The sequence below is a fragment of the Alligator mississippiensis genome, chromosome 11, assembly GCF_030867095.1.
Source record: "Alligator mississippiensis isolate rAllMis1 chromosome 11, rAllMis1, whole genome shotgun sequence".
Lineage (NCBI taxonomy): Eukaryota > Metazoa > Chordata > Crocodylia > Alligatoridae > Alligator > Alligator mississippiensis.
The window spans coordinates 26976147-26994837 of NC_081834.1; the positions used below are offsets into that span (position 1 = coordinate 26976147).

Genomic DNA, 18691 nt, shown 5'->3' on the forward strand with positions numbered 1-18691 from the left:
TGCTTCAGCTGCATCGAAGCAGCAAACTGATCCGATCGCTGCCATCCGAAGCGGCTGGATCCAAAGCCGGATCGAATAGCTGCCACCTGGCACAGGCCGACTGGACACCCAGCTCCGAACCACTGAACTGGGCCCGTCTCAGAGTTCTCTAGGAACCAGATCTGGCAGGTGGGTTTCGGCGCACCCCTGGGATGCCTCAGCGGCATCGGGCCCCTTGCAACAGGCACAGCAGCACTGCCAGCCAGGTCCCGGCCCGGCCGACGTGCGAGAGACGCTTCTCTGACGGCTCCGTGTCCCGAGAGAAGACGGAGGGCAGAAGGGGACAGGGAGACGGCAGAGCACCCAGCAACTTCGCTTTTGACGAGCTTTGAAAAATTAACTCCTCGGCTGGGATGACAGCAGCCTGCCCCGGCCACTCTGTGCTCGGGGCCCCGTCCGGGGGCGCCGCAGCCCGCGGATGTGCGCGCACGTTACGGGCGAGACCCGCACTTGGGCCCCCGGGCGCTGCACTTGCCCGCGCACCTGCGCCACTTGCGCGCCCCGCCCGTCCCGTCCCGTCCCGTCCCGTCCCGCCGCGCCCCGCCCCGCGAACGCACACCCCCGGCCCGGCCCGGCCCGGGGCAGGGACAGGGACAGGGCACGGGCACCGCCCCAGCCCAGCCAGGCGGCACCTGGCCCAGGCCGGGGCGGGGACTGCGCGACGCCGCAGCCAGGCGCGGAGCGGGAGCAGAAGCGGGAGCGGGGCCGGCGGCAGGATGCTGCGCTACAGCTCCGGGTTCAGCCTCACCGCCACCGCCACGGCGCCGCGCCCGGCCCCCGCCGGCAGCGGCCCCGGGCCCGGCCAGCGGCGGGTGAGTCGGGGCAGGGGGCCGCGGGGCCACGAAGCGCCCGGCCCCCGGGGGAGCCGAGCGGGGCAGTCCCCGCGTCTCCTGGGAGCCCCGCCGTGTCGCGGCTCCGGCGGCTGCGAAGAGCCGCCTCGGACTCCAGTTTGTAACGACTTATATCTGCGTTTGCCTCCTGGGGGCGGCCCGCGGCAATTCCCCCGCCGGAGCTGGCCCCGGTCCCCGCGGACCGCAGCTCGTCCTCCCGGAGCGGCCTGGGCTGGGGGCTAAGCGCCGGGGGCCGCCGCCAGGAGGCACTTGGCCTCGCCCCCCCGTGTTTAGAGCTGCAGCCCCGCGGGCAGGACGGGAGTGGGGCGGGGGCGGGCTCTATGATGGACTTTTAAGGACTTTCCCGCTCGGACGGGGACTGGGTTTAAGATGCCGAAAGGAGGCTTTCTTCGCTGCAGAGAGTAGGTGTTTGTTTGGAAACAGCGCCTTTTAATGGAACAGGCCTCCATTTAAATGGGGAGGTTTTGAAGCCTTTGGCAAGGAAGAGCCGATGCCTTGCAGCCATCCACGTATGAATCAGGCTGGCAGCGCTTCTGAAGTGTCCTTGCACAGATACGAGAGGAATGTCCTGACTGCTACGCTACTTAAAATAACTTTTCATCAAGGAGACAACATAGCTTAGTTATCAGCGAGGGGCGCATTCTTGGCGTGCTGCTGTGCTAATGCATCAGCAGGGATCACGTGAGAGGCTTGTCTTTACAAAGCAGTAGTATTGGAGGATTGTATTGTTATCAGAGTAGTGAATAATTAGCGCTCTAAGGCAACAAGGATCTAGGATCATCAGAGTAAACTGGTGAGAAGTGTGGGTTTACACCTGTTTCAGATATTAAAACCAGTGACACAGCTGCAATTACTTTACTAAAGTCATATCCCGTCATATGCTAATTTATGTGTTTAAGAACTCAGGAGTCTAGACTCACAAGTGAGGTATTTTAATTAGAATGGAAAATCTAGGAAAACTGTAGTGATTATGTTCTCTAAAAATTCCTGCCTTTCCCATTCTCATTAGTTGTACTCTTTTTAATACGTTTCTTGAAAATATTTTATTAACTTACTTTAGAATATATATATTTTTTGTTTTAACTTTATCTCCTTAGCATGCCTTCCAGGGATGATGTGAAACTGTGTAGCCTGATTATAGCTCAGGTTCTAATAAACTTTTCTCTTGGAAACAACAGACCTAATTTGCAAGTAAAACTTTTCTTCATGTGGTGCTTTTCTCTTTTGTAGTGAAATATGAGTGCTTAAGCCTAGCTGAAAATAGTTAAAATGACAAATTGGTCCAACAAAAGATGTGTCACATTCCCATCTACCAAGGATCACAGAAAAAGTGTCCATTAATCATGTTATCTTTAAGATGAATCTAGTGCTGGTTCTAATTACATTTTCTTTCATGGACTATCTGCCAGTAGTCTCATACTCACCAGATTAATCTTTTTGCTCTGCCTGAAATTGGATACTGCTGCTTTTGTCTCACCTTGGAAGTTATCATTTTCTGGTGCTTAGACACAGTGTGTTGTTGTGTTGTGTAGGTTTGCTTTTTTTTTTCCTTTTGAAAATTCAGTCACTGAGCAAAAATCTCAAATAGACCACAAGCAGCATAGAATTACCCAATTAACAGCCTGATCCCCAAACCATTTAAATATCTGAAGTATCGTTCAGTATTTATTGAAACAACAGAGTGAGCTGGGTGTTTTTCAGTCCAGTCCTGTTCCCACTAAAATCAATGAGGATGCAGTTGATTGCTCCTACTGCCTGTGACCCAGGAGCAACATAGACTTCTTGAAATGGGATTTCATCAGTAGAAAAATGACTTATTTTTCCTAACAAAAATATTTTGTTCTTCTAGCCTTATTGCTGGTATTGGATATGTTTTATTACTTGCTTGCTTCCCCCCCCCCCCATCTTTCTTTTGTGAAAAAAGGCTGAAGGATTATTGTCACAGTAATCATTCATGGTTTGAGGCTCTGGCCCTTCTTTCTGACCCTACTCATTCCAGATGGGTGCTTTTCTTTGTAAGAATTACTCATACTATTTTAAGGCAATCTAAAAATCTGCTTTTAAAAAGTAGGGAAATAAAGAATGTTGCACTGCAACAACCTGTGCTACACTGTTAGTGTCTTAGAAGCCAGCTGTAAGCATGTCTCCATCTGTTCATTTTCATTGCATTTGGCAAACTTTGCTGTCTACTTTATGCATCTGTGTTATAAATGATGCCAAATACAGCTTTGGAAATACTGTTTGTGGGTTGGTAACTTTCATGGAGCCAATAGGAAACATTGGCCAAACTGGAAGAGTCTTCCTTGTGCAAGTAACTTGGTAAAGCCACAGCTACTGCAAATGCAAAGTTTAAAAGTTTATTTCATTATAGTACATTCCCTCCTGCTTTTTTTTTTTAACCAAAGTACTCTTAGATCTATCAGGACTTCACTAACAGCAGGATAAGTCGGTTGTATTTTAATATGATGTTGATGACATGAAGAGAGATTAGAAGGACACTTGGATTTCTACTCAGTTAACTACCTCCCACTGGCAGCTGTGGTTGGGGGGAAAAAAAACCCTAAAATGAATCTCTTCCTCTTGTAACTTCAAGGAATGATCTTTCCCTCTCCCCAATGAGTAGTTAGCCCTTCTTCCACACCAGGCAATTGTTTGTCTCTCTATCCTCTGCTGTCATATTCTCTTACCATTAATCAATACTTAGGTGCATCTCCCCCACCCCCCCTCCCTCTTTGTGTTTGAGATTCCCTTTTTGCAGTTGCTGCAACCCCCTCTGCAGCTGAGGTCTAGATCTCCACAGTCCGAAGGTTGGCCAATAAAATTGACAAATTATGCAAAGTGATGCTTCCCTAGCAGCAGCACATTATTGCTTCTGAAGACCAAGGGAAACTGGTGTTGCTTGTTCTTCCCTTCGCTCTCTAAATCGATCCCAAAAAGTAGCAAAGGATTATGCCTGTAATCCTGTTTCAGCATGGAATACTTCACTTCAGAAGTAGCGGGACTGAGTGAATGACCATTTATACTCCTGTTGCTGTTACTACTAGTGTAGCTGAGGAAATACTAAGTAAAAGGGGAGAATTGGTGCTATGCTTTGCATCATTAGAGGCTAGTACCTCAAAGGAAGTTAGACTATGGGAGTCCATGTTTGTCCTATAGGACTATTAGTACCTGCTTCTTTGAAGGCCCTATGAGAGACATACCCTTAGAATGGGAATTCCCTAGAAGGCTGAGCAACTGGCTCTGTTTGTAAATGTGCACTTCTCCTTTGGATGCACAGGCCTGGTGGGATTGGCACTGTAGGTGCTAATTTAATTGGGGCTATTGATATTTTAGAAGTGCAGCCATGTCAGTTGGTTTTGCCTTAGTCTGTAGAGCCCTAACGGCGTTAAAGAATTTGATAGGATCCAGTCTTCTCATCAGACTTGAAATCTAAAACTATCCAGCCTTTACTATTCTATCAGCCTTACAAGCTGCGAACTGAAACAGTAAAGTTTGTTTTGCTATGCAGCTACCAGCACTGTGCTGCAAACGTGCCTAAGGAAATAGGAGCTTCGTTCTGTGTGTCAAAAAAGGTGGGTTGGGCAGAAAGTAGAGAAGGAAATCTGCAAGAAGGGTGCTGCTTCACATTCTTTTTTTTTTTTTAATTACAAAACAAAACAAGAAAAAAGGAGGAACAAATAAAATCTCAGCATGATAATACTAAATATGTTAATCTTAGCCACTCAGGGTAGAGAGGCTACACAATCATTTAACCTGGATTTAGAATTCCCCACCAGTTTTTTAGTTTCCTGAACTCTGGTTGTGTGTGCACCATGATTGTTTGGTTTTTCCACAGTAACCACATTGTATATGAATGCTTGTTTCTCTCAGATGGTTGCAATTCACTGATTGGCATACAGATGCAAATGATTTGTATAATTACAGTATGATTATTGACAAATAATAATAATAGTCCTGTGCATGTGTAAATATGATTGTTGTAGCCCCTCTATGCTAGGCTGGCAGCCTTTTCAAGCCATAGGCTGAAACACCCTGGCTCCTGTCCAACAGAGCAAGGTGGTTTCCATGGTGTATCAATGGCGGGTGGGGGGGGGGTTTCCCTGTGCCCACTCTAGGACCAGGCAGTTGGGAGGTGCATGTGCCTCGTTGCATCTGCGTCACTGCTGCTTCTCTCAGCCCCTTGCTCCTGGCTGGGGCACGGGTGCAGCTTCCAGCAGATAGGGATCTGCACCAGGGCCAGGGAGCTGAAAGCTGTGTGTAGGCTGCACTGCAGCTTGGGGTAGGGGAGGGGGGGAGGAAGGAGGGAGAAGCAGCTGCGGTGTGGATGCAGTTTCCAGCTGCTTAACCTTAGCACAGCTCCCCAACAGCTGGCAGGATGTGCCCATACCCCAGCTGGGAGGAAGGCTAAGGGAAGTGGGAAAGAAGCAATGGCAGGAAAGGTGCAGCGGTGGGTATTGCTCAGCCCTTGTGTAGCTCCTCATTGCTTAGCTCTGGTTTTGATGTGGGCAGCCATAAGCCTACAACCCCCAGGCAATACTTTGACCCCTGCTCTACACTGGGCTTTTCTGCTGAATAGCTCTTATTCTGTCTTTGAAGACTGTCTCATTCTCTTGCCAAAGAGCAAGGAGAACACTTAAAATAAAAGAAACAGTGGCAGTCTAATCCAGGAAGAGTGATTGTGTTTCAAAAAAAAAGTTGAATGCTCCTTTGATGCAGATCAGTTTTGGTTGAATTCTGCTTCTGTTGGGAGTGAGATTTGGCTTCTTGTATTGCCTCCCAGTACAATCCCCTAAATACACTTCCTTTCCCAGAGTCCAGCAAGGCTTTTGTCTTTATAGAAGCTGACATAATTTTTAGTTTATGTCTACATGGACCCAGATACATGGTGTTTCCCCTGCCAGGTAATTAACTAACTACCTCCCCCTGTCTGTGTCTTTTGTTTGCTTATACCGGAAAAACATCCACTGCTCCTTTCCGGTTCACACTTGCAAACAAATGCTTGTGAGAGGTAGTTAGACATGTTGATCTAAAAGTAGGTAAAACAGGGCAGCATGGTGCCTTATAGACCAGTGGTTCTCAACTGGGGTGCCATGAGGCCTTTTCAAGGGTGTTGTGTCACCAGCATTTCTACTGTGGCCTGGTAGATTTGTCTGTTGTGCCTCAGCTTCCAGGAGGGGATATGTTGGGAAGACTGAGAAGCAGTTGCAGGAGGTGTCCCTCATGCTGCAGCCCTTCCCAGTCTGCCTGGTGCATCTCCTCCTGGAAGCAGAGGCGCAGGGGGCAGTTTCACTTGGCTGGAGTGTGAGCCTTGGAATGGAGGCTGAGATGCTCAGCCAGAGCCAGCAATGCCTACTGTGTTAACCCTTCCACAGCTACAAGCACATTAAGGCTGTTATGACCCCAAAAATTCCACTAGATTTGTTGGGACTACTGTCATCATATACCTAAGAGTTTGTACACTTGTAGGCCCTAAACTGTTTAACAAAAATCAAGCTAAACGGTCCTTCTAATAAGACATTAGAAAAGCTATTTCCTAATCGATGAAATGGGATTAAGGCTCCTTTTCTTTCCCCGTTTTGTCTCCTCTATTTCAATCACAAGCTCTTTGCCACAAGAACTGTTTCTTACTATGTAGGTGTACAGTGCCTTTCATAAGAGGGCCTCAGTCTCTTGAAGCCTCACTGTTTAAATACAGAGCGCTAACAATTCAACTTGTGGTATCTGCTCTCAGGAAATGCACAATGAAAACTGGACTGGTCACTCTGACATCTCCCTATAGATGTGTATCTGTCAGCCCAAGATCAACACGGCTAGAACAGAGCATCTTCAAGCTTTTCTCTTTTAACTGCTCCTAGCTACATCCTTATTCCGGTTACTGTCAACAGCAGCACCAAGCTGCCTGTCGCACAGGCCTATAACCTGGCTGTTATCTTTGACTTGGACCTCTCTACATCCAGGCAATACCCAAATGTTACAAATTCTTGCAGCAGAACATCTTTAGATTATAGCCTTTTTATGCATGCATGCAGACAGCTAACACTTATGCCAAGGATCCCATCTTACATCTTGACTACTATAATGTCCTTTTCTCTGGCCTTGATAAATGCCCTCTTACCTATTCAGAATTATGGTGCAGAGATTATTCTCTTAGCCCGTTACTTTGTGTCACCCCTCTTTCCATCCCATCAGTGGTTCATGCTTTTCTGTGTCATCAAATGTAAGCTAACTTGTCTGCTTTCAAAACTTGCCTTTCATTCACTATCAAGATGCGACTTCCACTTGCATGATGCCTTCCTCAACATTTCATTTAAAAAAAAAAAATGCACTTTTGTGCTTTTTCGGCTGTCCTACATGCATGGAAGAACCTTTTAAAATATCCACAAGGCTACTTATGTTATTATCCCCCTATTATCCCGTCATTAAAATTTCCTTTGTTATGATGCCTACAAAAAAACTCAGTGGTGGTTGGGCCAAAGTACGCTGAAAACACTGCTATTGTGATCAGTACAGGCAACCCATCTGTATCCATCTCTGGTCTCAGATTGTTAGCTGTATGGGATAGGGACTATCTTCTTGTTCTGTGTTTATAGCTGTGATTAGCACAGTGGGAGTCCTAGCCCATTAGAAAACTGAGCCACTATAATCCACACAAATAGTACAAAGAAAAGCTATGAAAGCTAATGAGGCTGGAGTTCAGTATACTTTTTTCTTGAGCTATAGTTGCCAAGCCTGTATTTTGGTTAATGCCAAAATACATTAACTAGCCTTTGTTATCAAATCTTATTCTGTAATAAGTGACTGTGATTATAGGAAGTAAAATTTAGTAGGGAAACAGGTTTTAATTTCAAAATTTCCAGTAGAATTTACTATAACCAGTAATATATTTTTTTTTAATGATGAATTCAAACTTGACTGTATACTGACTCAACAGTGATTAGGTGCTGTCTGTAATTTACATGAGAGAAGAATTCCAGATGCTTCCTTTTGCCTATTATAATGGAGAAGGAGGCTTTTCCTGTTTACAAGTTAATAACTACACACAAGGCTAACACACCCCTTGACTTCAGAGTTCATCAGCCCACAGTCTGATTAATGCTATATTTATCTCATTATCCTTTTTTTTTTCCTTACCTGTTTAATTTTCATTGCTTCCCTCATCTCAGCAAGGCTTTTGCCCCTAACAAATATTTACTTGGCAGAGGGCAGGACATGCTGGCACCTTATAGACTAAATTGTTCAGAGATGCATGAGCTTTCATAGGCTACAGCCTGTTTAGGTGACATCTGATGAAGAAGGCTGTAGCCTGCTCATGCATCTCTGAAATGAGGTAGTTTATAAAAGTGGTTCTCAACCCTCCATAACTTTTCTGAATTTGGTGGCACCCTGTTGGAGAACCATTGTTCCAGAAGTATAGCTAGTTCTTGCTGCATCATGGCCACAGAGGGGAGGTGGGGAAGAGGTTGTGCTCGAGCGCAGGGGGAAAAAGGGTGGGAGGCCAGGCAGTGTTACCTGCTACAGTGTGGGATTACCCAGGGGCAACAGGTTTTCAGTGAGGACCCAGGGCAAAGTCTCCCCCATCAGCTTCACTCGCCGTATTTTCTGTTGTCTTCTTACAGCTGCTAATGATCTGCATTGATATGGACTGGACACAAAAAGCAGGGTCCATTTGAGAATGTATTTGATATTCTCTATGTTGACTCCCATTTTAAAGATCAAATTTGTACCAACTCTGCAAACGTAGTTGAAAGTTAAGAAAACTATTTTCACGATTGCTCTTTATAAGAACAGACCCAAAATTTCAAATAATGTATTTCATATATTTAATATTGTCCTTGACTTGTGTGTCGGCTAAAGAACCCAGCCATTAGAAAATAATTTTCCCATTGTTTGAGATGGATGAAAACTCAGATGCTAGCGCCTGTTTTATAGAGCAGATTATTAAAATGACCTTCCTTAACGTTACTCAAAATAAAAGCAAGCTTTTTTTCTATTCTAGGGCAGTGTGTGTAGATTGCGCTTGACTCTGCCACCTGATGAAGGCTCACTTTCTGATCAAGGTGCAAAGAAAACTTCAAATACAAAAAAAGTAAGTGCATTATATTTAGTCCTTACATGTAAACTTAACAAGTGGTAAATGTTGCGGATGTATTTCACCCCTCTAAAGAAGGAGAATTTAAATTGATGTGAATTATAGGAGGCTTATAATTTAAACCAGAAAACTGACCATTCAATTTTGGCACTGAAGTTGGTGACGACAAAGTTGAGCATGGAGGAAGAAGGGTGGGAGTATGTTTGCAGCCCAGGAACTGTAGGTGATGGGCAGGTGAGGTATTATGAGTTTGTGTTTGTTTGTTTTTAGTATTAGTTGCAGCAGTAGCCAGAGGCCCCACAGGGCCCCATATGTACGTCAAACAGGGCTCTGTGTTTATAACCTCAGAGCTGGCTACTGCCAGAACTTAAGCACATGAAGAGTCGCATCAACATGTGTGCAGTTGTGAAGTCTCAAACAGATGGACAAGATTTGAACCTTAAAAATATGTACAAGAGCTGGCCGGCCTATGACTTGGGGTAAAGAGAAAACATTGTAAAGTGTTAAGTTGTTCACTGTATTACACAGTAGAGGAAAACTTGCTGCTTATGGGGAAAATATGAAAAAAGAAAATCAAGGTTTCTCTGGAAATAAAATGGTGGTAGGGCAGGGCAAGGGTCCTAGTTCTCTTTGCACAGAACCAAACATTTTTGTGACTTCAGGGATGAAGGACTGAGCTCCTAAATGCTTTTCATTGCACTAAAATATTTTCAACTTGTCTGAAAAGATTTAAAAATGCCGATGAATTTTTAAATTTTTAAAAAAAAATTTATTTGGATCAGATTCACCCAAGGAACCTTGTCTGCCGATGGGTCCTTTCTGACACTTAACCATATGTGTGTTTTAATAAACCAAACTCATCAAAAAATGGCTGAGTGTACCAGGATGAAACCTGAACTGTTATGTAGCAATAGGATTGCATCAGAACAGCAACTCCTTCCTACTATCTCTTAAACCAAAGGAACCAATAAGAGACGAATGTTTTCCACATATCCAAAGTTATTTTATTTTAATTGTCTAAATTATGTGCTTTATCAAATCCCCATTTCGCAAAGTTAAAGGGCTGGATTCCCATCTCCACCAAAGTGCCTCTGTACTATTCTAGCAGTGTAAAAGGACCTTAAAGTATGTAAATTATGCTGCCAGATTGGCGTAAAGGGACTATGGGATCAGTTAGAATCAGACCTAACATGAACGACAAGTATAGTCTTCCAGAAATGTTTAGTTGTAGCTTGTAGAAGACTTGGTCACTTTAAATCAGTTCCCAGGGTATATCTAATAGCTGAAAGTATTTGGACCAGATTAAAGTAATGAAAGTAAGGTACACCCACAATACGCATAGTTTTAGTTTGTTTTTGAGGAGGATAGATATTGACTTGAGAGCTCATTCATCCTGTACTGTGCAGGAAAGAATGATGAAAAAAATGTAAATCACTAGGGCTGCAGTAGTTCTTGCTACTACTGAGCCCTTTTTACCTCAAACTCCTGGGTTTAGAGGAAGGAAATTGGATGTTTTTTCTTCTAACACAAGTCGAGGCAAGAAATTTTATGGGCAGAAGGCAGGGTAGATTTCCTCCTTATTGTCGGGACCCAGGGCAGCCGGCCAGCAGCTCTCCCTGACTCCCACCCGGGCAGTTAAGGGTCCGTCGCCTTAGAAGGCCGTCGGGTGGGTACTTGTGATGCTTGGAGTGGAATTAATTAGGCGGATGCTTATCGGTTGCAAAGCAAGATTATTTACTCACGCCGTCAAGGTGGTAAAAGACGGAGGTCAAAGATACTTGGTTAGTTACAGCTTAAAGGTCGTAGGTCGGTCTGCATAAGAGTTCGGTGGTCGAGCAGAAAAGGAAGAAAAGTCGGGCCGGCAGGTTGTTGATTTATGTCTAAGAATTGGGTCGAGATGGGGGAAACTGACAAGTGATCAATTTGTCAGTTACTCTCACGCATACGTTCAGAGGTTTTTTAGGTGTGTGCGCGGAGGTCTCCCACTTCACGGAAGTGAAGAAGGGTTTTATTTGTGTAATAGCCAATTGCTTTTCGCCACGTCATAAATTTAATTAGAATCGCCAATTATCTAGTGGTCTTCGCTAGGGTATTATCATAGGGTTATTCCTTGTTTTCTTTGACCAATTATAATGATTTATGTACAGCACAGAAGGCTAAGTTTCATTTCAGGTTGGTGTCGCAGTTATAAATCTCTTTTTGACATGTGCAGCAAAAAAACTGTTACTATCCTCTTGTTAGTTAACTCTTAGTTAACCTAGTGCAGACTAAAACTGTTTTGATTAATGTATTTCTTGCTTGTGGCATGGGCAGTACTTAATTTGGTTGTGACACTTATAAACCAAGTAGAGCACTTCATAGAATGGACAAAGCAAAACAGTTGTGCTTGTATAACAAGTAATGCCAACTCTTGTGGGGAAAAAAACTTGAGACTTGCAATTTCCAAGTCATATTAACTCATGATCTCGGGATAGAACCCTCAAATCTCAGGATCTTTTCATCTGGCATGTGTAGTGAGTGCTCAGCTGGTAAGTCTGTGGAGGGGCAAGGGCAGGGGGAAAGGGAAGAGGCGGATGGGGGTGCAGGTCGAGGCCTCCATAGGGAGGGAGGGAGTGGGGCAGGGGTGAATGGCCCCTTGGGGCTGGGGCACGTCATGCAACACAGCTGTGGGTGGCTGGTCCAGAGGTGCTGGGTGGGGCAGGCAGCTCCCTGGCACTGTGTGCCCTCCCAGGGGAGGCATAGGGGGTATTGCCCCATGCACAAACCTGGAGGGGCATGAGGCGGGCTGCCTGCTGCAGGCTGGGGCTCTGTGCACCCTGTTGCCTTTGTCCCGGAAGCTGTGAAATGCCAGTGTACCTCCTGCTGCCCAGTGGGTGAGCAGGGGATGCGTAGCGTGGCCAGCACTTGACTCCTGGGGTGCTTGACTCTGCTCTGTGCACAAATCCAGGTGGTACGTCTTCCCCCCAAGGGTGCACACAATGCTAGGGAGCTGCCCCGCGGCTGTCACATGACCCAACCCATCTGTGTGTCTGTCTGCTTCTCGCTTCCAAGCCACAGCCCACCCCTAGCCCTGCTGCTGCCCCTCACTCCTGACCCATAGTACCCCACATTCTGCCAGGGTGTGCAGCCCCCCCCCCAACTCCAAACCTCATGCACCCACAGCTCCTTACACCTTCACAACTCACTGCCCCCCCCACTTAAAAATAGCATCTCATGATTTACATACCAAATATCTTGATTTTTTTTTTTTTTTTTTTTTTAAGAGTTTGTCTCAAGATTTTTGACACGGTGGGGTTGGCAATGCTGTATATTCCTAAAGGATTTTATTTCCCCCCCATTATTTAATTATTTACAGTTGAAATTTAAAAACAGTATAAAATGTATTTTGAATTTAACTGAAGACTAAGAGATCAGAGAATAATTGTGATGGTATATGCTGAGCTCTTCTCTAAGCATGTGCCACTGTTATCAATAATCAAGACTGAGACTCCGGAGCGTTTTTTGCTGTGTGTCAGATCTGCTCTGTTTTGATTATACCGTATTTTCTGTATGTGACTTTTGTCTTTTCCTCCAAAATCAGCTGTGGAAATTTGTGGTGCGCATGATATGCGAGGAAAAGGGTTCCCCATAGATCCAGCAATTTGGTGGGCAGGGAGGGTGGCAGTGTTAATTGCTGTGGCTCTGGGAACCATGGCAATTTATTACTTGCACTGCTCCCTCCCCATCTGATCCCTGTCCCCCACTGCCAGACTTCCTGATTGATAGAGAGTCCCTCTTCCAAGATGCGTTACAGATTAGGCTGCTGTCTTGGCTGGTCCTCGGCTGGAGCACTGGGTCCAGCGCTGTGCACTGGCTCTGCAACTGCATGGCTCTGGGGTGTACAGTCTTGGACTTGGTATGCCTAGCCTTGCATGGGACTTCAGAGCCCATGCAGGGTCCCAGACTTGCCTCATGGCCCCTGTATTGACATGCTGGTGTTCAGGGCCGCATGGCAGGGCCTGATCTTCCATGCCAGTACTGGAGCTGTTTAGCAAGTTGAAGATCCCGTGCTGGCTCTGGAGCCATGTGCTGGGTCCAACATGATGCATAGCTCCAAGCCAGTGCACAGTCCTGGACTCAGTGGACTTGACTCCAGAGTCATTGTGGGGTCCTTGACTCACTGCATGACCCCAGTATCAGCATACTGCTGCTGGGGCCATGTGATATGGCCTGATCTAGCATCCTGGCACTGGGGCTGTGCAATGAGTCTGGGACCCTGCACTGACTCCAGAGCTGTGCGCCAGATCTGGGTGCACCGAGTCCAGGACTGGGGACCATGTGCTGAGTCAGACCTAGCACATGGCTCCAGAGCCAGTCGTGGGTTCCCAGACTTGCCATGTGGCCCAAGTGACGGGATGCAGGATCAGGTCCATTGCACAGCCTCAGCATCATCATGTCGGCTCAAGGTCAGGACCAGTGAGTGGCCCCCAGCCCCAGAAAGCCCAGGTTTTTTTTGTTTGTTTGTTTGTTTTTTTTAACTTAGGGTTTCAATAATAAGGTGTGTAGTATATATGGGGATGTTCTATATTTGGGAAAAATACTGTAGATTTGTTTTTAGGTTTTGTTTTTTTTTTCCTCTCTCACTCTCCAAAAAAGCAATGGTAATTTCGCTCTGTATGCAGGGCTGACCTGTAATTAGGTCCCTTACCATCTTGACTTCTGTATTTGCAGTGTTTTTGTGCATGCAGTAAAAATACCAAGTCAGTTTTCTTCAGTGTAGTCTCAGCAGGGATCCCGATTTTAATCGGAGAAAAACCCCAATTTTCGGACTTGAAAAAGTAACCCATAGTGGCGTTTCATGTTAATCATGGAAAAACATGGATTTCGGGTTACTTTTTTTAAATCCGGAAATTGTTTTTGTTTGTTTGTTTTATCAGAGAAAATCAGGAGCAGATAAAGACCACTGATGCCCATACACAGATAAGACCCACTGGTGTGCATACCAAATCTCACAGGAGACTAAAATACCAAAGAAAGGACCAAAAGGTTAAAGGCATTAAAAATCTGAAAATTACAGATTTTTTTTTATCAGAGAAAACCAGGATCCCTGGTTCTCAGTTTAGTATTTTTAATGCATTTAACCCTTTTGGTCCTTTCCTTGATATTTGAGTCTCCTTTGAGATTTTTTTGTATGTGCACCAGTGGTCTTTATCTGGGTCATCAATTTATATTGGGCACGGGGGAAGGGGAAGCTGTTTTTTCTAAAATTTTAACTTAAAATCTGGGTTTGATTTCCAATTTGAACAATGTGGTAGATCAGGAGTATCAGGCTCATCATTCCCTGAAGAACAGATGAGTGGTGTGCAGCTGGTTTGAGAGGCAGATTCAGCCCACAGGCTGGGCCCATGTGCAGTATATGTCCCAGATTGGCCCCACATGCCATTTGCAGTTCCAGTTTTGAGGTCTATGGGCAGCAGTGTAGGCTGGATGATAGGGCTCTGCAGGTGATGTCTTTGATACACCTCTGTGGTAGCTAGGAATGGACAGAGCTATTTAATACTAAAAAAGTATCTGGAGAACATGACCTCTTGATCCATCAGTTTGTATCCTGTGGCCCTTGTTTTATTCAAAGGTAAATGCAGTCTGTAGAGATGCTATCACAAGACACAGAAACAACTGCAAAAGTTACTGACCATGAATCAGTTTTCAACTATCTTAAAAGATTGTTGTAACTTATAACTGGTGGGTTTATTGTTACTGGAATGGATAGTTGTATAAATTTTAAGCAGTTACGAGGTAACTGAGAATGCACATAGGCTGATTTGCTTTCTGATGCTTTTTATTTGCAGACTGATAAGACATTTGATAACAAGCTTTCAAGAGAGTTTTTTATATCTGTGCTTATTTGTCCATGCTCGAGTGATTCAGTCTTTAAAAAAATTACTTAATACTTTTGATTTGACCTGTATCCACCTTTTATAAATGAAGATAAGAGAGAGACTCAGTGATTATTCAGTCTCTGCCATGCATTTAACAATCAAAGTCCACAAATACATCTGTGCCAAGAGCTAGTCTCAGTAGCATGACAATGGACAGCAAAGCTGTATAATCACAGTGCACTATTGTCTGTAAACACAGGATATCATGAAGGAAACAGCATTTCAAAAATGTATTCGATAGGATTTAGAAGAAAGTTCTAGTGTTAGAAGTGAAAATAAAGCTAAGAATTTTATCTAAAACATTACTGAATGCTATAACTGTCTCTGTTCCATAACATACCATCTGAGGCTTGTTTTTTCACTCTAGAAGCACGTATAACGTATGGAGTTGTACAGCTTTTACTGGAGTCTTTTGGGAGAATAGTCACAACATCTGTACTGGCAGAATACTCTGCCTTGCAAGGTGAGAGTATTGCTAAGCAAGCTGCTAGTCACAAGGGGTCCTGACAAGTGTGCAGCTCCCTGACATAATTCATGGCATTTTGCAGGAAGCGCCATGAGTTACATCTATCCCTGGGACCCAACAGATGTTTGCTGTTGGGTCTTGGGGATTGGGAGATGAGCTGCAGGTTAGAGCAGCTGCATCTTTGCAGCTGCTATCCTCCTAGCCCTGCCCTTCCCTCCCTCCCAAGCCCAGGCACTCCAATCCACCCATCCCACCCTCCAGCACCTGCTGGGCAGCCTCCAGAACAAGCTCCCTCCTCTCCCTTCCCCCTCTTCTATTCTGAAGACAGTGCAGGGAGCAGAGGTCAGCTGCGTCAGCTGAGGCCTGCCCCTGGCCACACTGACAGACTTTAATTAAAACACTCTGTTGCCTGTTTAGGCATTTTTAAAGCGCTCTGCAGCTGTGCACATCTGCCAGTGCACGACTGTAGAGTGCTTTAAGTGGCCGATTGCATGACAAACTGTCACATCTGTCATTGCCACTGTCATGTCTTTCTGTGCCAGATTGTTTCTCTGCCAGCTGCTAAAGAAGAGCAAGGGGCAGTATGTTGTCAAAAGACAGTGCCAGAGAACTATATAAATATCATGGTATAATGGCTGAGTTGCAATGTTGTGTTTGTAATCTTTTGTTGACATATGAAGGAGGCTTTAAGTTGCATTACTATGCCATCACAGCATTATACATTGTTGTTGGTTGGTTGTTTCTTTGCAATTCCTTTAGCTGATGGGATCTCCAGTTGCACATTGCTACACTAGAGTTTAATAGTAAAATTAGCTTCTGTGCTGTCAGATGAATACACGAGAGATTTCATTAATTCTGATCTTCTCAGTTCTGTGACTTGGTGACTCAAGCTACTGTCATGATTCTGACCCTAAAAATGCTACTGAAGTAATATTGATGTCTCCCAACACCCAGTACCCCTTGATGGGGCAACAACTTCAAGAGGAAATGCGGATTGTTTAAACAAACAAAATATAAAATTCCATATCAATTTGTACCTGACAAATGATCACTCTGTTTGGTTCGTATGCCGATTTCTTGGTTATGAGTTTCCATGAAATAACATCAAATAGCATAATGTACTGAAGACCATGAATTGTGCAATAGTAGCACAACCTCATTTCAAGATTTTGCTTAATTAAATAGACTTCTATGAGGTGTTTTTTATGTGGTGTTTTTTGGTGTGATCCCTATAAATAGGAAGATGATCCTTAACTCCTTAGTGTCTGCCAAATCTAAATTTTTATGTCTTAAGCTGTATTATCTTAAATTCAATGTGCCCAAAAGTCACACAGCTAGACACGATTATTTCCTTGTTTTTCAGGAATAAAACCCACTGCTAAATTTCTCTGAAATCCTAGGGTCACTAGGTATTTGCAAGTACTGCACTTAAATTTTGGTCAAACAGAATTTTAGCTATAGTAGTAGTTTTAATTAATTATGGACAATGGAAGATGTTAGTATGCGTCTCTCTTTGTTCATTACAAAGCACAAAAGCATATTGTGCAAGTCCGATTGTATGGAAAATTGGTTGTCCTGAAGCCTCTCTTTGTCTTGTATAATAAAGGGCTTATTGGACAATTCTGTTGTCTCCATTTGGGTGGTGGCCTTTATTTTTTGTTTTTCATTAGTCCCTTTTGTGATGCATTTCACTGGCTAAGGGCCAGACTCAGACATCAGGAGGAGCCATGGGTGGGTGTATGAGGACAGAACTTGAACATAGACTTTTTAAAAAGTTTTATATGCACGCATGGCTGATTGAAAGTAAAATGTGATGCTTCAACTCAAACCATCTGTCTGACTTACCTGTACAAGTTGCTCCCCATAGAGGCTCTGCACTAGCACATTCATCTTACCAGTGCAGTTTTTCCACACAGACTTAAATTTGAAACCATTTTTAAAAACCAGTACAGTTAAATTGGTGCAGATCTCTGTATGGCTTTTTGAAAAGGCAAAATGCAAGAAATACCAGAAAACGATGCAGTGCTGTTAGAATTACTTGAGAAATAAGTTCAGCCAGCAAGACCACCTCCTCACATTCAAGTGTCTCGGACAAGAAAGTAAAACAAAAATGCACACCCTCTCACCCCTATGCCTGAACTTCCCGCAGCAAATTTTTCTCTGCCTCCCAAATGGCAACTCCTATAGATCTTCACCTTGACAAGGAAAGCTTCAGTTAGACACTTGCTTGCCAGAGGCAGGTAATGAAACCTTCCACACGTGATCTTGGAGATAAAAAAGTAAATTGCAGAATTAGTTAAGCAGAGAAGGATGGGAAGAGATTAGACAGGGAGGAGAGCAGCAAGAGAAAAAGACTGGACAAACATAGCAGCAGTAGAGAATATTATATGCCTGAACTATGGATTTATTGCTGTGAAAGGAGAATTGTGATAAGACTCTACCAGATGCTTTTTGTGAGAAGCTCACAGTATGTAGGCACAACAAGAAAACTGGGCAGCATCTGACATTTATGAGTTAGAATACTTCACAGACTGACTTAAAAATCTTTGAAAGAGAGGAAGGAGCTTGGAATGCTTTTCTTAACAAATTTCTCTTTGTGAAAGAAGGCAGAGAACCTGGAACAGGTGGAAAGGCATGGTTAGTGAAAGCAGGTGGCTTGTGTGTATACCTACACACTCCCATTGTGCTAAACATGTAAACCTGCTCTTTTGGGAAAGGAGAAATGCGCAGGGTTTACTTGGGTGTCCTTGTGATAACAGATGCTGAATCTGTCTTTGTAATAGATCTTTCCAATGCCATTCCTTGCAAGTATAGTGTATGCCTTAGAAAAAGCTGTAACTTAATAACCTTATTCTGTACTTTGTGCTGGTTAGGCTTCATTTAGAGTACTATCGGAAGTTCTGGGCTTCACATTTTAAGAAGCATGTGGAGAAGCTAGGTAGGATCAAGAGGCAAGTGACACAAACAAGAGGTTGGAAGTATGAGGGAACTAGGCATGTTCATCTTAGAGAAAAGGTGATTAAGGGGACGTGATAACAGTCTCCAAATATTGGAAAAGCTGCCATTAAGAAGAACTACTGTTCTTCCTTGCTGCAGAGGGTAGGTCACATGTGGCCGGGAGCAGTATTGGGCTGTGTGGGGCTGGCCCTGCACGTTGCCCCTGTGTGCAGCCAGGGACTGGGGCAGGATCTGTGTGTTACAGGGCTGGCGGGGGCTGGGCCCGCGTGCTGCCGCCACTTGCAGCCAGGGACTGGGGTGGGAGCACGGAACAGGTCGGCTGGACAGCTGTGTGCTATGGAGCCAGGTGGGGCTGGCCCTGCTTGCTGCC

General features: G+C 44.6%; 1 protein-coding gene across 1 annotated transcript in view; it reads left to right on the forward strand.

The window, feature by feature from the left end:
• The first annotated feature begins 689 nt into the window (after positions 1-689).
• MYZAP (myocardial zonula adherens protein) overlaps positions 690-18691 on the forward strand; it is an 85061-nt gene continuing 67059 nt past the window's right edge. The window contains exons 1-2 of the mRNA XM_059714731.1: positions 690-851; positions 8887-8976. Of these exons, the coding sequence (XP_059570714.1) occupies positions 756-851; positions 8887-8976 (186 nt within the window). The 5' untranslated portion in view covers positions 690-755. The remainder of the gene's footprint in view (positions 852-8886; positions 8977-18691) is intronic.